Genomic DNA, 19918 nt, shown 5'->3' with positions numbered 1-19918 from the left:
CACCAAGTAATTTCGTGAAAATTTACACTCATTTAACATTGCAATTAACGAGAACGCGTTTGGATAAAATGTAACTCTCATATGCAGCAAGGTGTGACCGAAGGAGCGGTTTTATTCGCGCATCGAATGGCACCGCTCGCCACCGATAATTTCACCCCTTTTTACAGCGAACTAATGGTTTCCTGTTCGCGTCAGTCTCTCGTTTCGCCCCAAAAGCCTCAATTTCCCTTTTACATTCATCCCGAACCGATCGAAATTATCGAATGACTTCGCTATTCGACTCTCGTTCGCTCATTGTAACAAAATCGGCCAAGGTATCGTAGCCGACAGTCCACCTGCGATAACGTGGCCTGAAATTAAGCATAGAATCAATATTCTCTTTAAGAACTATAAGATTTTCAGCATATAGACCACTTAGATAGTTGAATAATTGAACTGTATTTAAATAACTAGAAATTTAATTATACATGTTGTTCAATAAAGAGCTAATACAGTTAAGTATTAAACGAATGAGACAAGTAAATAGGTTTTATATATTTGAATATGGAGAACAGTTCAAAAACTGGATTTTCTCGTGTTGCATAGCTTCAGGGGTTTCTAATTTTCTGGTCGATCTTTTCGTTTCTTTATAATGTTTACAATAAATTCTCCGTTTATCGTTGAAAGGTATGTTGAAATAATGATCAAGGATTATGTTGAAAAATATACAATATAAAATCTGCATATTAATAAGTTTTTAAATAGATATGGATTAGTAAGTATAATATAAGATCGATCTATGTACCAGGAGAATGATGAATGTATGTATGTACAGAGTCATTGTTACATAAAAAAGATGTACTTATATGTGACGATTACGATACACTGACGTATATCGTAAATCCAAGAATCATCGAACAAACATTGATAAGAAGGTGTATATCGTAATAATAAAATGTGTTCTTTTAAAATCAATCCATTCGGAGAAAATCATTTTGCTTGGTGCATGATCTAGGTCACTTTCGTCGAGTTATCGAAAAATCGAAAAACATCGTGGTGTTCGATTAATCGAGGATCTCGATATTTGCAGCTGGTCGTCTCTGTTCAGAACAGTAGACAGTAACCAAGAAGTGATCACAAAACGAATTCTTTTTTTTGTTTTTTCTTCGGTGTTCTGACATTGACTTGAAAAATTCGTGTATCAACGGGATCGAGGAACATTTTGCATCGTGCATTCACAGAACATTGTTAACCTAACCTCGACCAAATATTCATTTCCGAGTTACGAACAAATATACCTCAAACCACAAACGTACTACGTACTCTTTCTTTCTCTTTTTCACCTTCCTCTTTTTCTCTTCTTCCTCTTTTTCTCTCCTTCTCTCAGTTTCTAATATTTTTCTATTTATCCGCTCTGTTTTTCCTTTTCCTGTTTTACTTGAGAGTATATATGGTAGTGCGTAGTAGGTATTAAAATAGTAGTACAATTGTTGATAAAAGAGAGCTGCTAACTAAATTTAGTGATAGTGCGCAAAGTGTTCGAGGAATTTATGCTAAAATAGAAGATACGGTCGTGGCGAAATTTTCTGTTGCGACCGACGACGAAGAAAGCAAAATTTCGAAGATTCACGGTCTATGAGCGCCAAGGGCCAAGGGGACCCTGGGGAAGATCACGCTTCCAGGTAGCTACGCATTGATAGTCTATAGCAATTATCGTCTAGAACTTTCTCGAGCCAGTTGTGCATTTCTTTCTTTTATCGCTAGTTTTTGAAGACCGAGGATCGCTTTGCGCCTTTCACGGAACGTAATATCTTTACGAATCTACGAGCCTGGGCTATTTTTAACACGCTTTGTTTTGGTGCAACGAAACCATTTGCTTTCCAACCTCAAGAAGCTGATCTTTTTCATAACTGTCATTTCCACTTGAATTGGCAACGTCGCGAATCATTGTTAAGATGTCACGACCATGTGTTCTTAATTGAATGAATTGCGATTATTGGAATACACATCCATTTAATCGAGTTAAACTTTGTTTCTCATTGTTTACAACAATATTTATGTTTGAATTAATAACAATTAATTTGAAATCTGAGTGTCTGCACAAAGAATATTGTTTTTAAGTTTAATATAAAAAGAATAGAAACCTTTGCATGCCAAGTATCACAAATTTACAAATCTATACCACACAATAAAAACATCTGCATGTATTTCATAGGTTATATACTATCACCTGCTCGCAATATCTAACAATAGTTCATTGCAAACATTAAAATACACAAATGATAGCAATTCTTGCAATGTTTAATTATATTATACATATAAAAGAAGTGTTTCGATATTATGAAAAATGATGTGCAATTATTCTACATAAATATTCTGCACGGTGTTCTGAAAGTAACTATTTGTTAATAATATTTTTTAATTATAGTTTAAAATACCTGTATATTCTAAGCATGTCTTTATTGTTATACTTTATTTTTGCATTACTAGGGTAGGAGCAGAAAGCCCTTGCAGCGACATGAAGCGTGCAGTTGCCAAAAAGTTGATTGAACGATATTTTTATCAGTTAACCGATGGATGTGGTAATCCTGATTGTGACAATCAAAACTGTGCATCAAGTGGTAAGGTACGTGTCTAGAAACTATTAAAAAATGATGTTTAGTCTTGATATAATTGAAATATTTGTTTTTAACCAAATGCTTTTCTAAATAGGTTACAAACCTTACTCCAAATCAAGCTGCTGCACAGGCTATTCAGTTATTTTCACAAGAAGCAAGACTTTGCGATGGTACTCAACCGAGTAAAGTTGCTCGAACCACTTTAGAGCCAGGACCTGCATCCTTAGCTATGAGTTTACCAGTTAAAAATGTGAATCCAACATGTTCGGATGAAGGTATTGCACCACATTCCAACATAAGTTTATCCTTTCTAGTTGATGATGCAGTAACACTACTAAAACTTGTTCCAAAACTGACATTAAATAAACAATATACATCAGATCCTTGTGTATCCTATATTTTATTCCTGTCCCTTCCTGTTTATTTGTAATCCAATATGAATATAAATAAGGATGTATATAAAAAAAAATGAAATTAATATATTATTAGCAGGGAAACAGGATCCATATCTCACAGAAGCAAAATTATTGGAAATAATAGAAAGATGTAAATCAGAAGGGTCATATTCGTTATTAATCCGCACATTGGGAGAAGTATTTTCATGTGCTAAGGCACTGAGCCTTAGTTTTCAAAAAACTGTAAAAAATGACTCTCCATTGGCTGCCCTTCTTGATAGAGCCTCGGATACTTTATTAAGGCCACCTGGAGACATGGACAAAGAAGCAATTCGATCTATTCAAGGAGAAGACAAAGAAGAAGATAGCAGTGAACCATCGCCTACAGTTCCTAATAACGATGATACCAGCGTCGATTTACCAGCTGTGCGACGAGCTTTTGCCGCTCTTTGGTCATTACCGGGTAAAAGTTCCTTGTAGTGACGAACAACAATAATATTGTACTTTTTTAAAAACATAATTATTTAATCCTTTGGATCTTTTATATATTTAGGAGAAGCATTTAAATCCGCTTTGGTCAATGCACTAGTCACTTTGGCAGACAATATTGAATTAGATCTGAGGGTATTTCGCATAATGCCGTGGGATAACATGGACAGCTTGTTGAACGTGTTTTTAATAGTGTTTGAAATTCCTATGCTCGGGAATAGCGAATATTTGGAACTTGCCTTTCATATGCTTTGCAAGGCGCTAAGCTGTTTTCCTATTGTAGCACAAGCTAAACTGGCTCGTGTATGGGCTAAACATTGTAAATCTCGACTTCCAAGTATTTTGCAAGCTCTACAGGAATTAATAACGGTTAAGGTACATGTGTTTAATTTATGAAAATGTAATGGTATAGTGCACAAGTTTTTATCTTTATAGGTAATAGGAGGATCATTCACTCGGGATTACTGTGTACAAGATGCGGATACTATTACAGCACCTACGAAAGTTATGAAAATTCTCTACTATGCAAGTATGTTATCTGGTGAATTGGATGAACCTGACTTAAATATGGATGAAGATGTTGAATCTACTAGTAATGATAAATCTGTAAGATCATCGTCATCGCAAATTCCTCAAGATCCGTTAGCTAAAGAATTAGGAATAACCGTGTTGGATGCGAGGAAACCATTTATACCTTTTACCGATTTTTACAATGAACCACTTAGCGATGCGATAGAAATGGATAAGGATTTTGCATACTACAAAAGCGAAGAACCTATGAAATTTAGCTTTATGAATTACGCTTTTATTCTCACGCCTGCTACAAAGACACTAGGCTTATATTATGATAATCGTATCAGAATGTATAGTGAACGTCGAATGAGCTTTTTACAAACTATCGTTGGACATCCTACTAACCCTTATTTAAGATTAAAGGTACGTAAATGTTTTGATTGGTATTACGATTTCATTAACAATTCTACGTTCAAATAGGTGAGGAGAGATCGTTTGATAGATGATGCATTAGTCGAATTACAAATGATCGCGGTGGAACATCCGCTAGATCTTAAAAAGCAATTAGTCGTTGAATTTGAAGGTGAACAAGGAGTAGATGAGGGTGGAGTTTCCAAAGAATTCTTTCAATTAATCGTAGAAGAAATTTTCAATCCTGATTATGGCATGTTCATAACTCAGGTAATTCGATTGTCAATCAGTCAAATTCATTGAAGAACAAATAATTTCAATGCTTGCATCGAAACTTTTTACAGGAAGATACGCAAATGACGTGGTTCAATCCAACATCGTTTGAAAGTGACGCACATTTCACATTAATAGGCGTTGTACTTGGCCTAGCAATATATAATAACGTAATACTCGATGTACATTTTTCAATGGTAGTTTATCGAAAATTGCTCGGTAGGAAAGGATGCTTCGCCGATCTAGAGGATTGGAGTCCAACGTTATACCGAACACTGAAAGAACTAATGGATTATACCGGAGATGATATGTCAGAAACATTCATGCAAACCTTCAAAGTGGCTTACAAGTAAATTTATAAATATAAATATGTTAAACAAATAATAGATAAACAGTAATCATTAAATTATATCATTTTGCAGGGACGTATTTGGTTCGATAACGTTTCACGACCTGAAGGAAAATGGAGATGAAATATTTGTGACACAAGAGAACAAAAAGGAATTCGTAGATCACTATGCAGACTTCTTACTTAATAAATCAGTAGAAAGGCAATTCAAAGCGTTCAGATGTGGTTTCCAAATGGTTACGGATGAAAGTCCACTCGCGTTACTTTTCAGACCTGAAGAAATCGAACAAGTATGCTCTAATTATTTATCCGGATGATATAGTACACGATGAAGTTTATTTCTAAACGATGTTCTGTCGATACAGTTGGTTTGCGGCAGTAAGGTTTTCGACTTTGCGGAATTGGAAGCAGCTACAGAATACGAAGGTGGTTATACCGTTGACAGCGAGGCGGTACGTAATTTCTGGCGCGTCGCTCATTCGTTACCACCGGAAAGTCAACGAAGACTTCTCCAATTTACGACCGGAAGTGATAGAGTACCGGTTGGTGGTTTGTCAAGGCTTAAGATGGTTATTGCCAGACATGGTCCCGACTCTGATAGGTATGATCTTACAAATGATTTAATTACTTGCAACTTTTATCATTACTCTTGTTTTGTACATTTCAGGCTACCAATAGCGCATACGTGCTACAACGTACTACTGTTACCGGACTACAGTACAATAGAGAAATTACAAGATCGTTTATTGAAAGCAATTAATTATTCAAAGGGTTTCGGCATGCTATAAATGTGCATAAAAGCTTCGATATCTTTCCCAGTCTTTCAGAGTACATCGAGCCCTGTTTACGGTGTTCGAAATGCCCTCCTCTCGCCCCGCTACGTGGACGTATATTTATTTAAAATTGTGCAAACGCGTGTGAACGCGCGCTGAGAATTCCCCTTTCTGCTTTTGTAAGACGATCCATTGAGAAAGAAAAACCGAAATCACCCTTTGATACACCGAAAATACCTCGCAATCGATCGTTGTCCTCCAGTGTGTTTTCCCTCCAATGCAAACGGCAACTGGAATCGCTGTTGTAAAAAAAAAAAAAAAAAAAAAATAATACAAAATTTCTTTGCAATAACATATTTCGAAACTTTCTTGCATCTGTGTGTTATTTCAAGCGTGACAAAGCACATTAACACAGCTCAATAAAGTTTCACTAGGTTTGGATAATTCACTCTTTCCTGCAACTTTCGTCATATCAATTCTCTTCAGATTTGTTTCAGACTTGCTTGAATTTAGTTCATCCAAAGAGAACAGCGTTACGCAGTGCACACAGCTTGAAAAATAATAGTGAGATGCGCGACTGTGATGAGTGCGAAAGTGAGCCGATAAACGATCGGCCAGAAGTTTGTAGAAATACGTATTTGTAGGCTTAGTGAATCCTATAGTTGATATTTTACGCTGCAAGCAAGCCGAGAAATAGCCCCTTTGGACGTTCGTCATCGCCAACGCTGTACACAAAACATTTTATACGGCAAAAGAAAAGCACAGAAGAATTATGATAGCTGTTTTTTTTAAATCTTTTCTTTTTCGCGTTTGTATGTAATTTTCGTTCTCGATTCCTACTTGTATCACACTTTTATCTTGACGAATGCGAGTAAATAGTTGATCTATACATATATGTATACATATTATATATATATATACATAGAGGAGAACGAGTTTGTATAAATAAATTTGTAAACGGAGAAAGTATCTGAAGAAAACTGCTCCACGTTGTCGGCTGTCCGATTCTTGGTCACGTGACAATAAAACTTCTATCGAATAATTCGTGCGTCGTTTATTTTCACAACGATTTAGCGATTTAAGAGATCTTATCAAATGAGTCCACATTGTATACATATGGTTTGATTGTCAAGTGACACGTGAATGCGCGGCGGATTTCATGCGTTTTCATCTTGTATGTAAACGTCTCGTTTCGAGGATGGATCGAAATGAAAATTAACTGATTATTACCGTCATCGCGTACGACAAATAATTTTAATAAAATTGTAACCGTGTGTGTCCAGGAAAAATTGTTGCTGATTATGTGTACCGACTGTGGTTCAGCTGCGACTAGCCGTGTGTCCTGTTTTACGAATATGAACGACATACAAAATCAGAACAATTTCGATTTTGTACCAAAGTCTTATAACGAGAAATGGCATCTGGATAATAAATGTCTTTCTCATAATCAAGTAAACATACTATAGAGAATAATCGAAACGATTTAACAGTTTACCTACTATTAGGAGAGATATGCAATAGTTTCCATCAGTTTTAAACAGATTTTCTTTGTTATTTTATAAGTAATATTGTTTGTACACTACTTATGTGTAGACAACTGGAACTTTTGCATACTCTTAATGAAATTAATCAATAAGCCTTTGATCGTTAATTATTCAGCTGTAAGTCAATTGAAATACTATAATTTAAGTGTATTATGATTAAAATGGATTACTTTACAATTCTTGTAAAGTGTATTATAATTTTTTATTATTGTCAAGCTCTAAATCTTTCATTTTTCTTTATTCTATCAGTTTTTAGAAGGAGATACATGCAAATTTGGAAAGAGCAGCGGGAAATCTCTTACATCCTGCGACTTTTGTAAATGTTTAGATGACAAATTGAAAATAACAGGTGAAAACTCTTTGAATCAGAACTCTTCCGGTTTGTGTAAGCATTTGGCTGAAATATACAATGAAACAACTGATGAAAACATTTCGAATCAAAAATCTGGCGATTGGAATCGCGAAGAGGAGATAATCGAACACCATTCAGAACCTGTAATTGAGAAACCATCGATTCATAATTGGAAATGGAAAAATCCGTACAGTTTTTCAAATTTCAATCGACGAAGTCGAAACAGATTTATCCAAGAGAAAAAATTCTCCACGACTTCGACACGCGATGGCTGTAATAAGGTGGACAGGAAAGGAACAAATTTCTTACACAACTTCCGGGAGTATTTAGTCAATTATCAAGAATCTTGCGGTGTACCACGAACAGAATATTCTTTCTCTGCTTTAATTCAAATAATGGGCCAAGCAACTGGCCGATCTCTTCTGGCTCTGTTGTATGTGATGCTGAACATACTGCCTCTTGCCGAGGTTGTATCATTAATTGATCATTCATAATTAATTAATTAAATGAAAAGTAAAACAAAAATTTCGTATTTCTAGATATTGTTGTACGTGCTACGATTCGTATTGGACAAAGTCATCAACATAGGTAGCAGCAGGGACTTCCGGCAGACGATACTTCGATGTTTCGTATTCACAACAGAGCTGCTAAGTATTTATATTTGTCTAATATTCATATTCGGTTTCATTGTATTACCGATTCTCCAAACGGTAATTGGCATAGTTGCAAAAATTATGCTTTATAATTAATTGTACCGTATGGGCAGGTCATAAATAACAACAATGTTTACCGTAATAATTAGTGCGATTTTATTTAAAAAAAAAAAAAAAAAAAAAAACGTGTCGACAGCGTATATCTGCAAGCACATATTTTTTTATCTCGTTTTCGTAACAGATAATACAAAATTTCTTTGCTATGAAATTTATTACAGGTAATGATATCGTTTGAGAATGTAATTTTAAAGCTACCAAGTCTTATTACCACGTTGATTGTCATTCCAATTTAGTCGAATAACTAAAAAGAAATATTCTGAACATCACTGACTTACACTGATAATCGAAAATAGCGAATTAATAAAATGATCGTGTGCCATACCAGACGTAGCTATATCTATCGTGTACCAATCAACGTGTTAATTTTTCATTTCTTTCACTGTCGAGCCCAAGATTTTCCAGCAATGAAAGCAAATGTTTCTTCATAGAAAACGCCTGAAGCATAGAAAGATGATTACTATTGATTTCTATCAGAATCTTAAAGTCTAAATTATTCCATGTAAATCGGTGGAAAAAACGATAAGACCTTGCTACATTGTTACCATTTTATACAACGATCGCAAGAACAATCGTTAATTTCTACGAAGTGTGAATAAAACTTCAATTCCTATTCATTCCGACGATTTCGACGGACACACGTGTACTGTTCCTGTACACGTTCGATCCGTGATTAATCAGTTTTTGTACGAGTATCTGAACAATTGATCCGACAGTCTCATTGATTCGAAGCGTGCTGCTCAAAGTTTGAAGGGAACAAGGGGGTGTGCAAGAGTTCGTTCTCCTTCCACTCGATTCGAGTGCATACTCGTCGAGAAACCATATTTGTTTGCAAATAATTGTAAGCTAATTTCAAAATAGTGCAATTAAAAATTTGAAAATTTCCTGATCTACTATGTGTACTAGTTCAAGGTTCTTGATGCATAGAATGGGAATAATGGTTTCTGTGAAACGAATCTCGCGTGTTTGCACTGGAAACGATCGTGAAAGGAGGGACGGTGATCGATCTGAAAAGTGTGAAATGCGAATAGGCCAAGAAGATAAGAGTTAATAGATCGTCGTTGTTAGAACAACGAAGAGGAGAACGAGATGATAAGACGTGCGGACATAGTTCGCGGTTCCCCATCCACATTCGAGGTCGGTTTTCAATGCTTCCAACACTGAAATGTTGTTCTTGTTCAAACAAAACGATTCGCGAAGATCGTCGTCCCAACCATTGTCCCAACAATCGAACTGATCGTCCTCTTCGTCCCGATCGAAGTTCTTGAATTCACTATAAGTAGTACAACGGTCCTCTTGATACTGTCTGTGCTTCCTTTGCCAATTTTCCATCCATCTGGAATATACGTGTTTGTTCTGAATGCAATCGTGAGACATTTACATTTTCTTTTACTAAAATTCGTGGATGGATGAACTTACCCGATGTCGCAGTCACAATTGAAGTAGCTACCCGCCACGGTGAGTTTGGTCAGAAATCGTTTCCCTGGGACACCTGGTTTATATCCGTTCAATGGATTATAAAGGGTTCGAATATCGCTGTTATGGACATGGATCGTCACGTTTCTAACCCAATCCGCATTATCAAATATTAGCCTCGACACCATGTTCACGCTCGTGTTGTACAGCCCGAAATGCAAGTGAGGATTCCTTATACCCTGAAGAAACATCGACATTCGAAAGTATAATATAATATTCGAAGAAGGTATCGGGAATCCATTTGGTTAAATTGACTGAAATTCGAATTATTTATTCATTAGGAATACATACTTTCAGTATTTCTGGATTGAGATACTTCAAGGCTTGTCCAGTCAACGTTATATTGAACAATTTATTCGGAAATTTTCCTCTCATTTCTTTCCCCAGATTCGTCTCATTTTGTATCTAGAATCAAAGTCAGAAATATTGAAACCTTCTTCAATCATTCAGATTATTTAATATACATACGTCGATGAGTAAATGCCTCAGGCCATGATTGTACTCCAGAAGATTAGGAAAATTGAAATTCTTAATTCCAGTGTAAGCGGTTATATACAGTCTGCGAAGTTTCGTAGCTTTACAAAAAGCTCCACTCTGCGAATAAAAGAGATAAATTCTATTCTCTCCATGAAACTATAAAACGTCTTATCTTACCTCGAACGTTGACAAAGACAATCGCCTTATGTCCAATTCCTCGAGACTGTCCGCGATTCCCAAGAAGCTAGTGTTACTAACCGCCGTGATAGGATTATCTGCTATATTGAAGGTTTTCAGTTCCGGCAGGGTGTGCGTGATCAATGGCACCACCGTCAGATCGTTGGCACTTAGATCTAGATAATGAAGGGAGGTTAAGTTCGATGCCATTTCAGCTGGTATCGATGCCAACTCATTGTGCGCCAAATACAACGTTTGTAATCGTCGCAGTGGTAATTCTGGCACCTACAGACAAATTAATTTTAATACAACATATTCGGAATCCGATAATAAATATGTAACAAAAATTCGTACACTCAAAAGGGAAATATTGCTTAAGTCGAGATAAAGAAGCGAATCTTCCAAGCCATGAAACGTTCTTCCACGTGTTTCCAGCAATAACTGTTTGTTATGACTTAAATCAAGATGAGTTAGGTATTGCAAATCAGAGAATACACCATCGTCAAGCCTGACTAATCGATTGTACGACAGATCCAACCATGTTAAAGTCTAAAACAAATATGAATATTCCCTTTGTTTCGAGAACCATTCAAAAAGGTAAATTCATTTAGATAAATATTGAAAAACCAACTCTTAGTCTGAATATCGCGTCCGTGGTATGAATTCCCGACAACGAGTTCCAGGACATATCCAAGATGGATAAACTGGCAGCTGCAGAGATGGACATAGTCTTCATTGGCAGTCTCATAAATTGATTATGAGACAGATCGAGGCTTTCGATGTTCGCGTCTCCAAACATGTTATCCGATAGTGTTCTAAGTTTATTATGAGATAGATCGACGATCCTGAGTTTCTTCAGGGGTCTCAGTGCCTCTGCTGGAATGTCCATGATGTTGTTCCAGGACAGAAAGAGAACTTGAAGGTTCTTCGTATTTCGAAAGCAGTCGAAATCGACTTCTATCAAATCGTTGTGACTCAAATCGAGCCACTGAAGATGCGGCATGTTTCCGAATACACCTTGGGTCACGTTGCTCAGCTGATTGTGGGATATGTAGAGGTGTGTTAACGAGTACTCGACTGGCTTAAAGTAGTACCTCATTATGTCGCTGATGTTGTTGTAGCTGAGATCTAAGACTTTGATGTTCGATTGTATCGCGCCACCTACTGCAATCAATAGATTTTATAATTAATAATAAATGTTCAAAGCTTCGTTAAGTCATCTCGGCTCTGGCTAATTCTTTGTCAAATACTACGAGTAAAATAAAATGGTCTTGTCAAGGGGGACTTAAGAGGATTCTGTGTGACCAGTTGCATAAGATTTGCCGTAGAAAAATTAGAAGCGGCGTTGCTTTCGATTTGTAACAACGGGTTTCATCGACTTTCGTTTAACAGGCTTACGGAAATCTGTTTAAGAGCTTTGCTCAAAATGAATTCCATCGTGAACTTACTGGTGGTCGGTGGCGTGAACGTGGTGCTGTTGATCCACAATTTCGGAATCTCATTGTGGCTGGCGTTTACCTTGAACGAAGATAACGTACCCACTTGATCGAAGGAGGCGAAATCGAATTCGTTCATGTCATTGTACGAGAGATCGAGGAACTCTAAATCCGGCAGATTCTTAAAAAAGAATTAAATAATTTTAATAATTCGCTACGTACTATAATGTCAGAGAGACAGAACTGGTAATTACCTGGAAAGCCTCGTCGGTGATGTCTTTAATTTTATTACCACGTAGATTAACGTATTGCAGTAATTTCATGTTCATAAACGCCCGTCTCTCAATTTTATCTATCGCATTATCTTCTAAATTGATCATTGTTATTTTCGGTAGATCGACGAATGTGTGGGTTTGAATGGTTTTGATTTTATTGAACGAGAAATTCACGTCCTCCAGGTACGAGTGTATATCACCCTAAACGTAAAGTTCATTGATACAGCTATTTATTATCATAATCGCGAATCAAGTGTACAATTTCTACCTGAAACGTTCCCTTTCTAATGTCATCGATCTCGTTGTCCTGCAACTCGATCCGTTTGATCCTCTTCAGAAAATGAAACGACGTATCCGGCAGAGATTTAATTTTGTTATTGCTGAAGTCGAGATGTTGTAGATTCGGTAGGAACTTGAACGGCGCGTGTGGTATCTCAGAAATGGAAGATGATAGACCGTGAGCTATTCTCAACGTTAAAAGCGAATGACCGACCTAAAGGATTAGGCTGGATTAGACACAGATACTTTTTATCTACCGATTAGCTTAACACGAATGAAATTTTATGGTTTTCCATGTTTCTGAATAGGTAAAGTTATTTGTTACGCAAGGGATTATTTATCGAAGCCCATTCTGTTGAAATTATCTGCGATTATCAACGTCCCTGATTCATTAGTGCATTTCCAATTTAATTTAATTAAATATTAGAACAAATTGAGGGTTGTATAAAGGATAGTTATAATTAAGAACTACTTTGGAGCTTTAAAGTAAATATCTTCAGAATATAACTTTGTTGAGGTATAAGCAGTGGCGGCTCGCGTATAGGCACTGTGGAACTGCAGCACCCCCTATTTCCACTTGATATTATCGATAACATTTAATATAATGAGTCCTTTTTAGAGCAAAGCTCTCCTTGGCGCGTTCGGCAGTAAGATCGGCTCGAAGGAACGTTACGTTCCTTCCTCAAACTACCATCCCTCGGGCCCCTCTCCTCTACTTCTCTCACATTCAAATGTTTTCAAAATAATAATTAATATTGTAGCGGATCTCCAGCGTTTCGCGTCGATTGTGCGTACGAGAACGTTCGCGACAAAAGACGACTTCGTCGTATTTATCTACAGTAATAAAAATCATTTCTCTAATATTGACCGTTTTATTTTCATTTTCAATTGTACCATGAAATTACTAAAAACAATTCTAATTAAACTGTGAATTTACGTATTATGACTTGAGCTTCGCTCTTGTCGGCCGTCCCGCGACGGCCACGTTTTCATTTTCTTTAATTCTTTATACGTATACCGCAGTTCACCAGAATCCACAACTGCGAAAAAACCAGTTTTCGTTCTTCGCGCTTCTTCAGTGCGCATCTTCGCCCTGATTGGCGATACTTCCAAACGAAATAGAAAGCGATTAGCAGAGAGCTCGCTGCGTTCCCCCACCATCTTCCAACCTGCGCGTCGCAGTTATGGACTCTGGTGAACTGCGGTATATGTATGTATATACTTGTACAATATACAGGGCGATCCTCTCGCTACAGACCACAAAGGAAAACTAGCTACAATGGACCCCTGGACCCCTTAAAGAGGTCCGTATTGTCACGTGCCAGCGAGAACCTACCCGGGCCGAGACGACTCTGTGTCTTCATGGTGCGGTCAAGGGGCTCATTGTCGCCAGTTCCTTTGTGTCCGGTAGCGAGGGGATCACCCTGTATAATCCTTAAAAGTTTATAAAAAAGATACAAAAATGTTTGTATGGAACTGTGCGCTTCACAGTTCCAGCGGCGTGGTATTTGACTGTGTGTGCGCTGGTTTTTCTTTAAAACAAAGGCTAAAAATTTTCTGGAGCAGCACCTCCGCTAATTTTAGCTACGAGCCGCCACTGGGAATAAGAAAAAGGAGATAAAGGTTTCGATATCTAAAAGGTATTACCTCGGAGAAAGCTTCATTCTCTATCGACGAGATCGAATTCTCCGAGAAATCCAGGTACTTGATCCCGCGAACGTGCATGAAAGCGTGACCTTTGATGGTGTTCAGGTTGCTTTGAACGATACGAAGCTCCTTGATGTCCATCCCGTATTCCATGAAATCTTCCGTGGACAAGGTCGACTGTGGCATCCGTGAAATTGAAAGAAATCGCATGTTACGCATCTGTCTTAGATCCTGAAGAGACACCACGCTGTTTTCTCTGCCACTTAGGTCCAGGTTGTACAGAGAGTATTGGAAACCATTGAACACTTCGGCTGACAACATAGAGCGAACATTAGGTATATAATTCAAGGAATTCCTGATGAGCGTGTCAATTTATGGAGCCGTGTTGGAATTTATAACACGCTCTTCTCGTCTTACCCGGCGAAAACGTTTGGATCTTGTTCTCACGGAAGATTAAGGTACGCAGAAAATCGTATTCTTGGAATACTGGACTTGGAAGGGTGGTAATATTGTTCCCCGAAAGATCTAACAATTCAAGGGACGATTCCAGGCCAGCGAAATCAGGGGAACTCACTTCCATTAGATGGCAATCGCAGAAGTAGAGCTCACGTATCCTCGAATCCCTGAACGCACCCTCCTGTGAAATATACCAAAGCAGTTTGAAGAGGTAATGAAAGTCATCGATGATCAATTGTAATACGATCAATGGTCTACCTCGATTATAGTCAAAGGATTGCCATCGAGATAAGTTCTGTTAATCTTATAAAAATGTTGAAAATCCCCAGGCATCAATGACTCGATCTGATTAAAATCCAATCTCAGTATATCCAACGACATTTGTAATCCTCTGATTTCGGGTTCTTGCTGATGGTTCAACATCTTCGATATCCTGTTGTAGCTGAGATCAAGCACCTTCATGCGTTTCAAAGAGGACAATTGCGCGTACGGAACGTGAGTCAGTTGATTTCCATTCAGGTATAGGTGCACCAGGTGTGCCATGCCGTCTCTAAACACCGAAGGATCGATCTCCTTCAGGTTGTTCTCTCGGAGATCGAGCATGTCTAGGTAAGTGAGACCGGCGAACGCATCGGCCGGAAGTTTGTCGATCGCGTTTCGACCCAATCGTAACTTTTGCAAAGAATTCTCCAATCCCCGCCAATTTTCTGGCACTATTTTCGATATCTTGTTACCTGTCAAAGAAGCAGCGATTGGAACAAAATGAATCGTTGACAGGTTTCTGTGAAACATGAGGTATCGGAAATGATATTAAATAAGAGGAACATAAGACACCTGTCAGGTCGAGAAGTTGCAGTTTCTGTAAATGCCTGAACGACCTGCTGGGAACCCTTTCCAACCGATTGTAGGGTAATTCGAGCTCCCATAACGATCTCTCAAGCCCTAGGAAAGCTTCGTCCGGGATGTCGGCCAGGGGATTATGCTTGATCCGTAGACTGTACAGACCTGGGAGATAGGAGAATGGCATGCATGTGAATAGAAAACTGCCACGCATCGTTCCTACATAACGTAATCGATGATGCAAGGGGTCACTGCCCTTTAATCTCCATTTCCTCATTCTCGTTGGCCTAACGTTTTGCTAAAAGTGTCGGGTGTGTCTTGTTTTTCTTAATTTAATCATAGTTTTTACTTGTAACTTAATAAGAATATTATTCTATATTGTTTAGGTCTTGCATAGATACATTTTTCAGAACATTCTGTGTAAAAACATATTAGAGTTCAAGATTTTCTTAAGTAAGAAAGAAAATTACTATGAAAGTTAGTCGGCACCTTTACTTGGGAAAAGCTTGTAAAGATCTACCAAAGATTTTAGTAGATCTAGTATTGTTATAAGAATTCATTTGATACCTGTGTTCATAAGAAACTGCGGCTGCAAGAACATCAGTCCATTGTTCTCCAACTGTAGCATGAACACCTTGGAGGAATTGATAGGCTGAGGGATCCGTGGCATCGGCACATTGTAACAGGTGACTATGCCAAGATCGGGAATGGCTTTCGAACAGGTACAAAGAGGGTTGAAGAAACACGGTGGATACTGCACGGGCAACTCGTGCATTCGAGCTAGAGACGCCCATAGCATCAGCAAGAGGGTCAAAATCATCAGAGTATAACCCACCTTCACCATCGTCATCAAATTCTGTAATTACGATTTTTAACATATACCACTTCGAATAGTCGCAATGAATCAGCGATTTTTGGAATTTTTGTACAAGTCTTATTACCAGATCATCTTGTAATAAAAGAATTCTTTGGTAATTTATAAACACTGTATTACTGGTTGTGCAAAGGTTGATTATTTGAATCCAAAAGAGAGATCACAATATTAGAATCCATCACTTCAATCCATTTTTATTCAATAATTATTTCTTCATCTACACATCTGATCCTTAATCGTGGATGATTTTATCCCAGCTACGTAAATGAAATATAGTATACTAATCGTTTCACTGTCCTTTGCACATCCACAATTAAACTGCGATCGACGAAACGTTTACCATGTTTCCTTGGAGCAAAATAGCACTACGAGAGATCTTCTATGGGGAGCTCGCGATCATGGATCGCGGCTCGATCGCGATGATCGCACTGAGGGTTCTGGAAACTATGTGGTTGTTACCAGCACCTATAATATGGCTTCGGCAGTGCCAGAGACAGTTTCGGTGCTTCTCTTTACCCGATTATAAGGACGATATTCCATTAGGCGACGAATGAAAATAGTTGGGTAAAACGTCATTGAACGTTGAATTTTAGTTAATTTATCTGGTCATAAGCATGCACGATAATACGTGTAAGTGAAAGTAAATATAAGTTGATAAATAACAAAATCGTTTAATTTTTAGTACAAAAAAGATATGTCATTTTCCACGTGTTGGTACCAGCCCGGAATGGTTCAAACGGAGCTGATCATGCAGTGAACATGGCTTTGCGTAAAGATACTGACAAATATCAGTTGAATGTTTACGACTTAATACTCATGAGTATTTTTGATTCCTAATTCCATCTAATGTTCTATTCCATGAAAGTACTTAAGTCACGATTCAACCATTCTTTGAATCACAGAGGAACCATTGGGCTTCCCCAGTCACCAAGGGCTTCATTACAGAGCCTTCATCAGGCAATAGTTTTAATGCATTCAAATTGTAAAACTAAAAATTTTTAGGAATTAATGGTTGGGACACCAGTGACTACAGATACGAAAAGATTGGACATGTCGACGTTTTCGAGGGGTCAGGACTTTAGAATGTCTCAAACACTTCCAGATGAAGTCAGGTCTACGTACAGAGATTGCAGTCGGTATAATAATCATGCTTGTTTTACAACTCCCTCTTTTGCTATACCTCGTACTGACAACTAAAACGACACAATTTTGGACCCATATGATTCTATTTTATTAGAAATCAGTCAAAACCGAAAAATTACAAGACCGAAAAATTATTCAAATAACTATTTGAAAAACTTGTATCCACTTCATGCGCCTTGGTAAATAAATCATTTTAGAAAAACATGAGTTATTATTTAATTTTGTCAATTTCCTTTCTGAGTCATTTGTTTAATATACTTAATTTCGTTTCGCAGTGATTTATTTAATGTACCTGAATCCCTTTCCGAGCTATATAAATAATTTACTTAACTCCTTTTTTCAGTTATCCATCTATATAACATTAAACATCTGCTTATATTCCTTCATCCCTTATATTCCTCTACTCCTTACACCAGGCCTGTCCAAGTAGGGGAAATTACTCCTGGAACACATGTTTTTGGTCCCCTTCCAACGCTGCTCCTTCAAGTAAGATGGGACGGTTCCGACTACCAAAGACGGTAGTCGGAACCGTCCCACCTTACTTGAAGGAGCAGCGTTGGAAGGGGACCCAAAACATGTGTTCCAGGAGTGGATTCTCCTACTTGGACAGGCCTGCCTTACACCACTATATCCCTTACATTCCACGAACTTCATCCCTTACATCCATGCATCACTTATATTCCTACATCTCTTATGTATGTACTGTCCGCCGATGACCAGATGTCAATTGCATCACGCAATTGTTGACGGGTTATATCTTGAATGTGGTAAGAGATAGGAAAAGCTGTTCATGTCAATGGTATGATAATGTTTATTTTTCTATGACTTCATTTTCTTCGTGAATGCAACGATGCATTAAAAAAATTCAGATGCACTTTTTGTTTAAATAGAATTGCATTTCTTTCTTTACTCGTATCAACTCCTTGGAAAATTCTGGATAAAAAAGGGCTGTAGTTCCGAATACGACCGGTCCCCGATCAAGATGAAATTTGGAGGGTTGGTTGGGGGAGGGAGGAAGGGACCCCAAATATAAAGTGGTATCTTAAGCTTCCTATTAGTTTCCGAGATATTAATTAAAAACTTTCGTACAATACATGGAATTTTTCCTATACAGACGTAACTAACACAACCGTCTTCGCTGTAGTAAGCTGACATCGTCAAGTGTCGAAGTTCGACAGTCGAACCTGACCATCTATACTATAGATTCTATAGGGTGTCCTATTCAAAACTTTGGAGATACGACGACTGTCGTAGCGTTGCCGGCCACCTTCTGGCGGCCGGAAATTTATCTAGTTTAACCTAACCTACGTATAAATCAAACGTGTTTAATTTCTTGAGAATTAGTAATAAAATATGAAACATAACGTAATGTAACTAAAAAAATAGATTTTACATGGAACACCCTATAGAAACGGAAGCTGATATAGCTATGGTGTGAACGGCTGTTCGACACGATGATGACGGTAGCTACAGCGAAGACGGTAGTGTTAGTTACGTCTGTATAGGAAAAATTCTATGTATTGTACGAAAGTTTTTAATTAATATCTCGGAAACTAATAGGAAGCCGAAGATACCACTTTATATTTGGGGTCGTCTACCTGCTCCCAACCAACCCTCCAAATTTCATCTTGATCGGCGACCGGTCGTATTCGGAACTACAGCCTGTAAGATAAAGAACTAATCGAAGTCAAAAGATGACAGTTTTTAATAGTTCGGCATCGAGAGACACAATATGATTCTGTACAAAGCGATGCTACCCATCGAACAGGCCAAACAAGACTGACTTTTCCGGCCCAGGAAAGACGGCTTGTCTTGACCAGTTCCAAAATCCTTCCGTGCCCCTTAGGGGTTTATCTCATAAGAATCGGCCAACATCTGGTCGGCCGTGCAATTAGGCGCTAGGTTGTTAGCGCTCCAGCTCCGTCACTGAATTTTCTAACAAGCCTTTTCTTTTTAAAATTTTAAAATTTGTTTGTATTATTATTATTTCTTTATATCATTACGTGATATATCAGCACGTTATTATTGAATTAAATAGATAAAAATGAATTCGATACTCATTAGCTATAACATAAATGAATTGGATAAGTCATCAAATCCGTTGGTTCTAATTGTAAGAAGTGTAAAGCGATACGACTCTCCAATATAAACATTCGCTTGAAATCTCGTGCGTGTTGGCTGGGATCCGTCCTTAGTTCGAAACGCAGCCTCGATGAATAAAGCATCCTGAGTTTGACTTCGTTATTTCGGTAAAAATAATTCATATATTATTATCATATAGATATTATCGATGTATAAAATATGTTACAATATACTAAGAATATGAATTTATCCAAAAAATTTGTGCATTTTTGGACGGTAAATTTCAGAAA

At 37.7% G+C, this 19918-nt stretch overlaps 3 protein-coding genes across 10 annotated transcripts; 2 read left to right on the top strand and 1 right to left on the bottom strand.

The window, feature by feature from the left end:
* Positions 1-1037: 1037 nt before the first annotated feature.
* Ube3a (ubiquitin protein ligase E3A) lies at positions 1038-6138 on the top strand. Of its 5 annotated transcripts, none has more exons than XM_034337523.2 (12): positions 1039-1661; positions 2195-2373; positions 2470-2605; positions 2692-2872; positions 3087-3455; positions 3546-3856; positions 3917-4417; positions 4475-4675; positions 4750-5027; positions 5101-5317; positions 5393-5628; positions 5695-6138. In XM_034337523.2, the coding sequence occupies exons 3-12, from the start codon at positions 2498-2500 to the stop codon at positions 5813-5815; spliced, it is 2523 nt and encodes an 840-aa protein (XP_034193414.1). In that variant the 5' UTR covers positions 1039-1661; positions 2195-2373; positions 2470-2497; the 3' UTR covers positions 5816-6138. The 5 variants fall into 5 exon arrangements, with proteins under 5 accessions (XP_034193398.1, XP_034193414.1, XP_034193423.1 ...); XM_034337532.2 differs by lacking the exon at positions 2195-2373 and adding an exon at positions 1744-1783; XM_034337507.2 differs by lacking the exon at positions 2195-2373 and having other exon boundaries at positions 1038-1661; positions 3090-3455.
* Positions 6139-6290: 152 nt separating this feature from the next.
* On the top strand, positions 6291-8506 carry LOC117610302 (uncharacterized). Of its 2 annotated transcripts, none has more exons than XM_034337544.2 (3): positions 6291-7251; positions 7594-8163; positions 8236-8506. In XM_034337544.2, exons 1-3 carry the CDS (start codon positions 7102-7104, stop codon positions 8443-8445), a joined length of 930 nt encoding a protein of 309 aa, XP_034193435.1. In that variant the 5' UTR covers positions 6291-7101; the 3' UTR covers positions 8446-8506. The 2 variants fall into 2 exon arrangements, with proteins under 2 accessions (XP_034193435.1, XP_034193441.1); XM_034337550.2 differs by having other exon boundaries at positions 6291-7461.
* Positions 8507-9513: 1007 nt separating this feature from the next.
* chp (leucine rich repeat containing G protein-coupled receptor chaoptin) lies at positions 9514-16841 on the bottom strand. 3 transcript variants are annotated; one of them, XM_034337485.2, is made up of 17 exons: positions 16744-16822; positions 16365-16385; positions 16097-16309; positions 15524-15694; positions 14948-15423; positions 14651-14870; positions 14234-14544; positions 12576-12800; positions 12287-12508; positions 12045-12213; positions 11228-11760; positions 10951-11145; positions 10597-10881; positions 10411-10536; positions 10234-10347; positions 9886-10121; positions 9514-9802 (listed from the first exon to the last, which is right to left on the bottom strand). In XM_034337485.2, exons 3-17 carry the CDS (start codon positions 16302-16304, stop codon positions 9514-9516), a joined length of 3780 nt encoding a protein of 1259 aa, XP_034193376.2. In that variant the 5' UTR covers positions 16305-16309; positions 16365-16385; positions 16744-16822. The 3 variants fall into 3 exon arrangements, with proteins under 3 accessions (XP_034193376.2, XP_034193347.2, XP_034193367.2); XM_034337456.2 differs by having other exon boundaries at positions 16097-16385; positions 16744-16841; XM_034337476.2 differs by lacking the exon at positions 16744-16822 and having other exon boundaries at positions 16365-16407.
* Between the last annotated feature and the right edge of the window lie 3077 nt (positions 16842-19918).

The sequence above is a fragment of the Osmia lignaria genome, chromosome 10 (assembly GCF_051020975.1).
Source record: "Osmia lignaria lignaria isolate PbOS001 chromosome 10, iyOsmLign1, whole genome shotgun sequence".
Classification (NCBI taxonomy): Eukaryota; Metazoa; Arthropoda; class Insecta; order Hymenoptera; family Megachilidae; genus Osmia; species Osmia lignaria.
The sequence above is the reverse complement of the archived record's forward strand: the minus strand, read 5'-3'. Positions and strand labels throughout refer to the sequence as shown.